The sequence below is a fragment of the Rattus norvegicus genome, chromosome 1, assembly GCF_021556685.1.
Source record: "Rattus norvegicus strain SHRSP/BbbUtx chromosome 1, alternate assembly SHRSP_T2T, whole genome shotgun sequence".
Lineage (NCBI taxonomy): Eukaryota > Metazoa > Chordata > Mammalia > Rodentia > Muridae > Rattus > Rattus norvegicus.
In genome coordinates, this window is record NC_141534.1 from 148,226,704 (window position 1) to 148,237,690 (window position 10,987).

At 44.5% G+C, this 10,987-nt stretch overlaps 1 protein-coding gene across 2 annotated transcripts; it reads right to left on the minus strand.

Moving 5' to 3' along the window:
* Nucleotides 1–2,224: 2,224 nt before the first annotated feature.
* On the minus strand, nt 2,225–8,199 carry C1h15orf40 (similar to human chromosome 15 open reading frame 40). Of its 2 annotated transcripts, none has more exon segments than NM_001024749.2 (4): nt 2,225–3,698; nt 5,083–5,210; nt 7,011–7,137; nt 8,075–8,199. In NM_001024749.2, coding segments are annotated over 4 exon segments (381 nt in total). In that variant the 5' UTR covers nt 8,105–8,199; the 3' UTR covers nt 2,225–3,602.
* Between the last annotated feature and the right edge of the window lie 2,788 nt (nt 8,200–10,987).

Here is a 10,987-nt window from a genome sequence, read left to right on the forward strand (position 1 = left end):
GCCACACAGTCTAATCTGGCCTTGAACTTTTGATTCTCCTGCCTCAGTCTCTCTGCAGTGGTATTATAGGTCTGTACCACCTATATGCTTATTGTGAAGCATGTTATTAGGAAATATTATTGTATTCCTTTAAAAAATATTAGGCAAAGTCTCCTTGTAAAAATATGGCCACTTAAGGTCAAATAATGCTGGCCCAGGTGGCAGACATCTATCTGTATCCCATCAGGCACGGGGCTGAGGTAGGCAAACTTGAAATTAGTAGGTGAATGTGAAATTAGTCTGGGCAAAAAGGTGAGGCATCATCTCAAAAAATGAAAAAAGGGCTGGATAGATGGCTCAGTGGTTAAGTGCATGCTCTTCCTGAGGTCCTGAGTTCAATTCCCAGCAGCCACATGGTTGTTGTAAAGGAATCTGATGCCCTTTTCTGGTGTGTCTGAAGATAGCTACAGTGTACTCATATAAAATAAATAAATAAATCTTTTAAAAAAGATTATTGTAGTAAAAATTGCTGGTTCCTATCCAGCCTCTATTCTTGATAATTTTTTATTCTGGTATCCATTTCTCTCTACTAATTTGCTTCAGAGTATGCTGATCCTCTCTCCAGCTCTGGGAGGGACCTTAATTGGCCTACAATGATTAGGATAAATCTTTTAATTTACTGGTTCTGGTACTTATTAATGAGTGGGCTTTTCTTGCCAAGAGGGTGGTTTAGAAACTTCATGTGATCTGACTTGGCATGAAGTAGAAGGGAGCTGAACTTCTGGAAAACTAACATCAAAGCTCTTCTGAGCTGCCCTCTTTGTATCAGAGGGTCTCACATGGATGTGAAACCCAGAGCCAGGGCTCTCTGCCTCAGTGAAGTGGGCCTGAGAATAAAGCTGGCATGGCCACAGAAAGAAAGTGGGCCCTCTGTGGCACCACTGAGCTTCTCCTCAGTCCCTTAAGGACACCTCTGGATCTTGTTGTAGGCTTAGAATTTTTTTCAAAACCTGCTTTAATTATGGTTCATTAATGCTTCAACCTCCCTTCTAGTCCACTAGCCACCAGAGGTAGGGGAAAGAAACAGGAAGCGGAGGTTGTGGACATGTTCAGAACTAGTTCTTTGGGGTGATTCCAATCTTTGTTGTCAGCAGTCCAGTCCACTAGCAAACACCAAACACGAATCAGCAGCAGCGGCTTGATCCAGGGGAAACTGCAAGGCTCCACCAACTTGTGTGAGTTTGTGGAAGCTGCAAGCAGCAGCCAGGATACCACCAGAAGTTCTTTGGTGCACTTCTCTCTACAAAGTCACGACAAGCGAAGATCAGGGAAGAAAGCAAAGGAGAACCAATGCTAGAATGTCATCAGCCAAGACCAGTGTCAGTGGAGCACAATCAAGACCAGCAAAGAGTTGTGAGGGGAACCAACGCAAGAGTGTCATTTACTGTCTGTTGGGTTACACTTACACTCTCTCCAAACATTGTGTGCCTCTCAAGCATCCTCTCCAGCAAAACATCACATGCCCCTTCACCAGGCAACTTCCAGAACAACATGTGTCTGTTCTCAGCAAAACCTCCTCTCACCTGTGTGCTTCAGCAACATCCCTCATAAGAGTTTCCAGAAAACATCACACAACACCACTGAGTCTCCAACAAAACCACAAATTCCAACTTCATTTTGTAAGGATGTTAACACATCCTCTTGACAGGTGGATGGCATGTGTTTCTGTTCTGAGACTTGTTCCGTGGTACGCCATGCAAGGCTTCAGGCGAAATGCCTTTTGACACCCAGTGGAACTGTGGGAAAGAATGGGAGAGTTCTCTAGCCCAAACCACAAGGAACAAGGACTCAGAAGCAGGGTGGTGAAAGAGAATCTTAAGAGAGGGCAGCTGGGTTTAAACCAGTTCTGCCACTTAGGAGAGGCACTGTGCTTTGGATGAGCCTCCTGACTGCTCTTGCTCTTGACTCCTGAGGAGTAATTTCTACTTCTTTTACATCAAGCATTTTTATGATTGGTATTTCTTGTGGATTCTGTGATTGATACATTTTGTTATGTACTTACCGGCAAAGCACGTACTACAAATCAGAGTAATTATGTTATTTACTGCATTACTGAAACTTGGCTGGGCACACTGTGCGTGTCTGTATGTAACCCAGAACTTGAGAGGCCAGAGCTGCACAGTAAGTTCTACACAGGGAGATCCTGTCTCAGAAACAACATGGTCAACACTCTAAAATATTACAATTTAGGTCAAACATATATGTTTATTATCTTCCCAGCTATATATACACATACTTGTGTTACTGAGCAACATATACACGTTATCTATACAGATCTAGATATATAGGTGCACGTGTCCCGAGCTGACCTGGGACTCTATTATGTAAAGGAACCTTGAACTTCTCATCCTCCTGCCCTCAGCTCCAGAGTGCTGGGACTCAGAGTATACCACACCACACCCAATTTACGCAGGGCTGGGGACTGAACCCAAGGCTTCATGCACATCAGGAAACATTCCCAACTGATTTCTGATGGGCTTAACAAACAATGAGAAGAACTTCCAGGACATCTTTATCATTTTTTTTTATTTGTTAAGTTATTTTCAATTATGTATGTGTCTGTCTCTATCTCTGCAGGTATGTGTCTGTGTATGCATACATGGGTGTGGGTGCCCTCGGACCAGAGGCATTGGATCTCTTGAAACTGGAGTTACAGGCAGTTGTGAGTCATTCCATGTTGGGTTGCTGGGAATTGAACTCATGTCCTCTCCAAGAGCGTAAGCACTCTTAACTGCTGGTCATTGCTCTAGACACCTCTTGACTCTTTTAAGATCTTTGGAGACTCCTAAGAACTTCTAGATTTGAAAGTTTACAAGGTTCTGAAAGTAACTGACAATAAGTTACACGTCTCCATGATTATTTACTTTTCCACAAAATGTTCTATATGATCATTAGAAGATAAAAAGTAAACACTTTTGCATTTAAAAAAACCTTAAAATAGAAGCAGTACAAAAGGTTTTCCCAGTTGTAAACAGGATCAGAAGACCCCAGGACTCCAGAAACACTGTGGGGAGCTACGAGGCTAGAAGCACTTCACTTGGAGTCCGGGGAGTTGATTTCCCGTCATCCTCTGTGCGGTGATCTTCAGCTCATCTCCCAATGCCTGCAGATCAGGAGCTCCATCGTGGACAGTAGCTGGTCCGTTGTAATCCCATGAAGTTAGAGTGATATATTCCAGGCTGTCTGCACTCAGGGATTTAAAGGTTTACTTAGTGTGTGTGCCTGGAATGCACATGTATGAACTACAGGTCTGCAGTGGCCTCAGGGGCCAGGAAAAGAATGGCGACATCCTGGAACTGGAGTTTGTGTGAGCCCTCCAGTGTCAGTGCTGGGAGCTGAGCCGAATCCCTGGAAGAGCGGCAAACGCTCTTCGCCACTGAGCTGTCTCCCCAGCTCCCACAGTGAGGGATTTGAGAGTCTGTAGATTTATATTTTCTCCTTTCATTTAGTCTGACTTCATCTATGTATTCCTCTCTCCATGGCCAGGCACCGATGTACATTTTCCTGCATGGCCCCGCTACTCTCATGAGAGCCCACAAGGAAGTACACGCCATTTCTCGCCTTTATTTTTTTTCAGCTTCTGTTCTCAGCTTCTCCAAGACCTCCTCTGGAGTTGTAGAGGCCAAGAGCTTCACCACCTTTTCCCGAGATTTACCGCCCTGAGCCAGAAAGAAAAAAAGACACCCTCAGCATCCTAACACGGGCAGGAGCAACAGGTCCTCCCTGTCCCGCCCTGGTCGCTCCCACCTTACGGCGGTTCCTACAGCTCTCCAGGGTTCTGCCTTTCTACTTCAAGTTTTATAACAAAAGTTTGATATTGAAATTTCAACATGAATGTTTACAATGTTCTAACATCTAAGTCTTTTTTCTTTCTTTAAGACGGGGTCTCATGTAGCCCATATCAGCATAAACTCAATATGCGGTGAAGGATGGACTTGAACCCCTGATGCTTTGTCTCCCTCTAGTGCTGGGATTATATGCACTTCCCGCCATGCTGGGCCAGTATTCTCGGTTCAAGTAACTTGCTTAACTTACAAAGGAAAACTATTTTAAAATATTAAATACGGCAACTCAGTATAAACTTTTTCTTAGCACTTAAATATAAATTGCTCTTTTGTAAATGGCTATAAATTTTTGAAAATTTCAAACAAAACCAATCACACGTGGTTTCACAATCACGTAAAACATCTCATAAAAGGGTTTATTTGAAACACGTCCTTTATAGAACACAGACTTTGAGCAGGAGTTGATCTAGATGGATGTGGGTACAAAGGGAAATGTGCTTCATGCTAATTAATGTAAGGAAGGAGCACAGCCAAGGTCAGACCTGAGCTGCCACAGGCTGGCAGAGGTCAGATGGGGCCTGAGCAGAGGGATTCTCAGGTGTGCTTTATTAATCGAGGACCTTAAATGACCCCCAGATATGAGCTGCAGGGTACAGCCTGCTCTCTTACATGCAGATCCTACGTCAGCATAACTTCATAGAAACATCTTCCCGATCAGCATCCCCTAGTGAGCAGGATCAATGTGGGGTCAGAAATATCCAGGGAACTCCTTAATGGAGGTGACAAACATTTTAGATTCTTTTCAGTATAGTGGTGTCTTGAAGGAAGTGGGCGAAATTAATCTGACAGTAGGGACGGTTATAAATGTATGGGAAACATACTGTGAGCCGGATGAAGGACTATAAGGAGTGGGCCTCTCTACATGGGCGGAGGCAGTGTGGACTGAGATCACACAGTTTTGCATTTAAATGAATGAGCTTTTAAAAACTGGCTTGACAAGACTAACAGGATGACTCAGTGCTTGAGAGCACTGAGACCGACCGCTCTCACTCTCGTACAGCACCCACCATCTGTACTTCTAGTCTTCGAGGACCTGACGCCCTCCTGACCTCTGAGGGCACCAGACACACATGTGGTACAGACATGCAGTTGGACACATATAAGTTTTTTTTTTTTTTAAAACCTGGCTTTATGAAAACCTTTTAAAGAAAATATGAAGTATGATTGAAACATAATGATTTAAAAAGGAGAGGCCCACCTTGTCCAGAACCACGTCACTCTTCCTGAGGTCCAAGACCTTGGAAAGGTACCGACAGAGCTCCGCATTGGCCTCTCCCTCAGACGGAGGTGCCGCGATGGCCACGCCGACCGCCTCGGTGTTCAGATCTAGGAAGAGATGGCGTGAATTCCACCCTCAAGGGGCTTCTTTCCTTCACGGAGCAAAGGACCGTCAAGCAGGAAGCATTTACCTAGGACAGGACTTCAGCTACTACCTGTGGAGCTAGGCTCAGTCTCTTGCACACAAACAAGGACTGAACTGAACGACTATCCTTAATACTCCAGAGATGTCTACAGTTACGGACACCCACAAAACCCTACGGAGACAGGCCTAGAGTCTTAGACAGCATCGTGACCTTAGGCAAGCAGACACTGCCTTTGAATGGGAAGAGCTCTGGGAAGCTGCATACTGGACGGCACGGGGTTTAGGCTTCACATCAGGAAAAGCCGACCACTAGGCTAGGTTCCTTCCTTTTGAGATATGCTTTCAATATTCAATACATTTAGTATTTATGCAATAATTTCGCTACTTTTGAGGTCACATAAGCCTCCTAAAGGGCTTCACTGTAACGTAGTACCATTATTAGCCCCATTTACAGGTGATGTAATTGGAATTGGGTAATGTAGCCAATAGCACTTCACGGGTCCACAAATGAACTTGAGTTGATCCCACATCTGAGGTAACTCAGCCATGTGCATATACATGTACCCTGTGTAAGAACACATCTATATATTCCACAGGAACAGGACAGTAAAGGGCTCTCCCATTACCTCTCAGATGCAGTTTTATTTTAATATCTTTGAAGTCGAGCCGTGTCTTACAATGAATATAAGAGTCTAGGTGTTCTAATTTTTAAAAAATAATGTATATAAATATGTATGTCCCTTAAAGCTGATCCCATCTTAGATTTGACCTAGGAAATACTGGGCCAAGGTTGGGCTTGGAGCACAAGCTATAATCCTAGCACTTGAGAGGCTGAGGCAGAAGTAATATTGAGCCCAGCATAGGCTTCAAAGCAACTCTTATCTGGCAGCAGGTTCAAGACAGCAGGCCATGAGCACACACCAGGCCTGCCCAGCACTGTCGTTTCTATGCAGTATTTTCATAAAAATAATTTGGTGTGCAATGCTTTATTTTTGTTGTTGAGACAGGGACTCTGTGTACTTTCTCTCACTGTCTCGGAACTTACTTTGTAGACCAGGTTGGCTTCGAACTCAGATCTGCCTGCCTCTGCCTCCTGGGTGCTGGTATTAAAGCCCTGTGCCACTACTGCCCCGCATAAAGCTTTATCTTGAAAATAAAGATCCTCAAGATAATGCAGCTCAAACTTCACATAGGAATCAGTCAGGGGTCTCAGAGCTCAGGCAATCTCCTATTCTTGAGGCTAATGATCACTAAACTAAACCAAAGAATCACTCTCCCCCAGCAGTGCCTCTACTCTTTGAACAGGAATGATCAAGAATAATCTAAGCTATACATAGATTTCCTAATGTGTCTTTCCTTCCTAAATATTTTGTTGTTTAGAGACAGGGTCTTATTTGTATTCTAGCTGACCTCCTGCCTCAGTTCCTAAGTACTTGTGAATTACTGATACACACACACACACTCACACACACCAGGCCCATCTCCAAAACACCACATTTTTAAAAAGGAAAAGATATAGAGAGTCTATCTGATTTGGTATTAAATATTGTACATTTTCTTTCTTTCTTTTTTTTTTTTTTTTTTACATTTTCTTTCAAATACCTTTATATGAGACTATAGAATGTTTAAGTGGAGACGTTTCCAAATGCAGATATAAAAATACTATTACAGTTACAGGATAAACTTTTAGATAACAAGTCAAAAAGAAGATAAAAGAAACTGCTTGGTCCACATACAAATCCCACCCAGTGCTCAGACTGTACCTGTCACAGCATTCTGTTTGGAGCCGGGTTTGGCATGGATGGCTATGGTGACAAAGCCTTTAGAATCAGTTGCTACAGGCCCTGTAGGGGGAGGTGGTGTCTCTGGTTCCTTGGTTTGGTTTTTACCCTAAAATGACAACACACAATTTTATAGGTAACAAAATGCTTCACTTATTTTGACCCATCACTACCCTCATCTTCACTAAACTGGGCCCACTACCCAGGGGCTTGCAGCCAAGGTGCTTGTCCCACGTTCCTCCACAGTCCAACCCACTTCTCTCCGACCACCAGTGTTTGCACTGCCCTGCAAGACCTGGCCCTGGTCCACACCTTTCTCCTTAGACTGCTTTCCCTGGTTGGCTTATAATTCACTTTCCCTACAAGCAGAGACTATTAATTACTTACATTTGTCAAAGCTTTTAGAGTGTGTGAGTGTGTGTGTGTGTGTGTGTACGTATGTGTACGTGTGCGCAGGGAGTGTGTCCTGTTTAGATCTCTTTGCTAGCTTAGGACTTGTTCCCTAGTCTCTTTATAGTTTCTATTCCTCTAGAGAAGGGCCATTTGTTAGTCATCTTTATAACCAATGCATCCCACAGCTCAGAGTGGGTTTAGGGTCTATTGCCGAAAGAACAATGACTGGCATTTTAATGCCATCTAACAACTTAGGCAATATACAGACAGTGGGTATGAAGAGGAATAAGGATCCATACTCCGTGTCTTCAAGGTGCTGGGATCACAGCGACAGAGAACAGGAAATATTAGGGGAGGGAGTGCAGTCTCCTTGACAGAAGGAAGTGATCTGCCACCTTTGGGAGGCTATTGGGGGTCAGAACTCATAGCCTGCCGGGAAGTGTAACCCTCAGAGTGCGGGAGCAAAGACGGAGGTCAGCGGGTGCGTAGAGGAGCCTACTCCTCCAATGTTCCTTAGGCGAGCTAATGTGCGACTTAGAAAGTCTCAGACCTGGACCCGAAGGGAGGTCTTCCGCCCGCCAGGCGCTCCTTCTGTTCCCCGCCAGTGTAGCCCCGTGGCCCACCCTCTCCACATCACGGGACTTGCAACTGGCCTTGCTTGTTGCACCGGCTTTCTTAGGCATTGTGGAACCACACAGGAGTCTAGTAGAGGCCAAGCACAGCGACCTACAAGGAGCTTCAGCATCACAACTTCGCAGGCGCCACAGAAGGCGGCAGCATGGCGGAAGAGTCCTATGCGCCTGCGCTCGTCAAGGGCGGAAGTGGTATGCGCGTCAGTCCGCACCTAAGAGCGCCACCTCGCCTCGAGATGGCGCTGTTTTCATTCCTTTGCAACCTGCCAGCCTCGGGGTGTGATCCATTGGTGAGCCATCTTTGTCACCAGAGGGAAAGCCACCTATCCTCAGGATTGGCAAGAGCTGCGAGCCTCGGTGCTCGCCTACCCAACGGGGTACCAAAGCAATTCGCACTGGGCAGTGTGAGAGTAAGAGATCCATTGTGGAGTGGGATACAATCGCTCGTGAAACTGGAGCAGAGGCAAATCAATGCAAGTGCTAAAGTTAGGGACTGGCCTTGTCCAATTAGGTTAGAATCTGTACAGTATATGCCCAGAGGTAGGAAGATCTGTCACCTAAATGGGAGATGGCTTGTAACCATTTTGAGGATCGTTGGGACCTGAATGACCTCAGATCGGGGGGAAGATCATCTGATGATGCCCAAGTCTAGGGCTAGCAAACAGGTTTGGGTGTCCGAGAGGAGATTTTTTAGGGTACATTAAGTTTAAAATGATTGGAGACATCCAAGTGGAATAATTAAAGAGCAACCTGAATACACAACCGAAACTCAGACCTGTACCAGTGAGGGGGTGTGGGTGAGGGTGAAGGGGAGAAGGGAGGAGAGGAGGGAGAGAGTATGACGAATGTCAAAGGGTTGCAGTGTTCAAATTCAGGAACAGGTGGGACTGGAATGTGAGTGCTGCAAACAGCCACTAAAGGTTGGGATCAGAATGAGATCTCAGCTCACTCTCCTAGAGACACCACTTCTATATGACAAACTATGTGGTGTGGTTGTAAGAAAGTGGGTAAAGCCTACTAAATTGAAACACTAGGGATGCTGAGACCAGCTTTAGGCTCAGGCAGAATGATCAGGTGTTACATACTACACCCATTTCTTCTTAAATTGATTACAAATACAGGCACGAAGTGGAGCCAAAATTATACTGTAGTAATTTGAATTTTGAGGTGAAATCATGATACCCTCTTGAGCAGTGATTTTCAACCTGTATGGGTCTCCACTTTTGCCAAACCTCTCCCTAAAACTTTACATTATGATTCATTATGAAGTCGAAACAAAAGTAACTTTATGATTGGGAGTCACCACGGCATGGGGACTGTATTAAAAAGTCCCAGCATTAGGAAGGGTTAGAACCACCGCTCTACAGACTTGACAGTTTTTTAAAGGGAGGGGACAGGTGTTGAATCACTGACAGTGCCTGGCATGTGGCTGGATGGGTAAAGGAGAGGGAAGAAATGTCCCCTAAGGAGCCCTTCAGCCTTCTCCACAGGTACCTCCAGAGTATAAAAACTTCAACACTAGCTAGAAAGAACAGGGGCCTTTCTCAGGTCAATCTGTCACACAGCCACCTGTCCCATTGGAAAGAATAGGGTCTGTGATCCAAATGGCAGAAACCCAATGTAATATTAGTTTTTAAAAAATCTTAAAACTTGATCTTAGATTTGCCAAGGAGTTAAGGATTGTTTTGTTTGGCAGGTAGGAAGAATAAATAAATGCTGTGGTTCCCTCTTAGTTTTTGAATGTGAGGACAAGAACAGACAGAAGGCTGAGGAAGGGACTGGCATAAGGGGTGGGGGCAGTGATGCCTAGTACTATAAGCATTTGTTCCTTTGAAAGCATACGTCTTCCGAAAACTTCATGTTGCCCTAAACTACAGTGTTTGAAAGTGCAACTATTCCATCTCAGATTGTTGGGTAGATACTGAAACAGCAATGTTTAAATGAATACTTTCTAAATGTATTGCTATTCTACAGTAGGTATAGGCTAGTGAAAGTAATATACTATATAACTATGTCTTAATAGTATATAATAGTCAATGGTCTTTTGCTGAGAAGAGACACTATAACCAAGGCAACTCTTATAAAGGAAACATTTAATTGGGGCTGGCTTACAGTTCAGAGGTCTAGTCCATTATCGTCATGGTGGGAAGCATGGTGGTGTGTATGCAAAGGCCACAACTTCTAAGGGCCATGGGGGTCATTTTCATTCGAACCACCACACAGGACAACTGCTGTGCCTCTAAGTTGCTCCCTGTCCAACTCTGTCAATATTAGTAAAATTAGAAGTGCATAAAAGCTAACCCTTAACTGGAACTTTTATTCCAAAGTAGTATCTCATTCAAGTTTTAGAGAAAAAGCAAAGTGACAAAAAAATTATGTTGTGGTTTGCTCTGGAGTTATCTGTATTTTGATGCTAATTCCACTGCCCCAAGGACAGCTGTCTAGTCACGTATTTAGGAACCAGGTGACTTCATCAGAACCTTCTCCCCATTGAATTTGTAAAATACAGGTGAGGGGCAGGTACAGGATAGAAGGAGGCCCATCATTGGAGGAGAAGGAAGGATGGGCAGGAGAGAAGTTTGAAGGAAGAGGAGGAGACTGGAAAGGAAAGAAGAGACAGGAGGGAGGAGAGAAGCCGTTGCAGGACAATGGGGTCTAACGTTAAGATTCCGCTCTGTGTGTTTACAGGTTGTTATTAATGTTTTCAAGGAATGGATGGTACCGGGCTTTGTATGTTTAAGTGGGTAATTTATCTTACCAATTGGGTCAAAGATTATTGTGTTGAGTTTTTTAATGTGACGGTTTGAGTGTAGGAAAGTATGCGGCGGCAGGAGACTCTGGGCCGCCGAGGAGTTGGGATGTGTTTCCACCCAAGATTCTAGCAGATATCTTGGGGCACTGTGGTGCGGACCTAGCGGGATAAAAGACAACCAA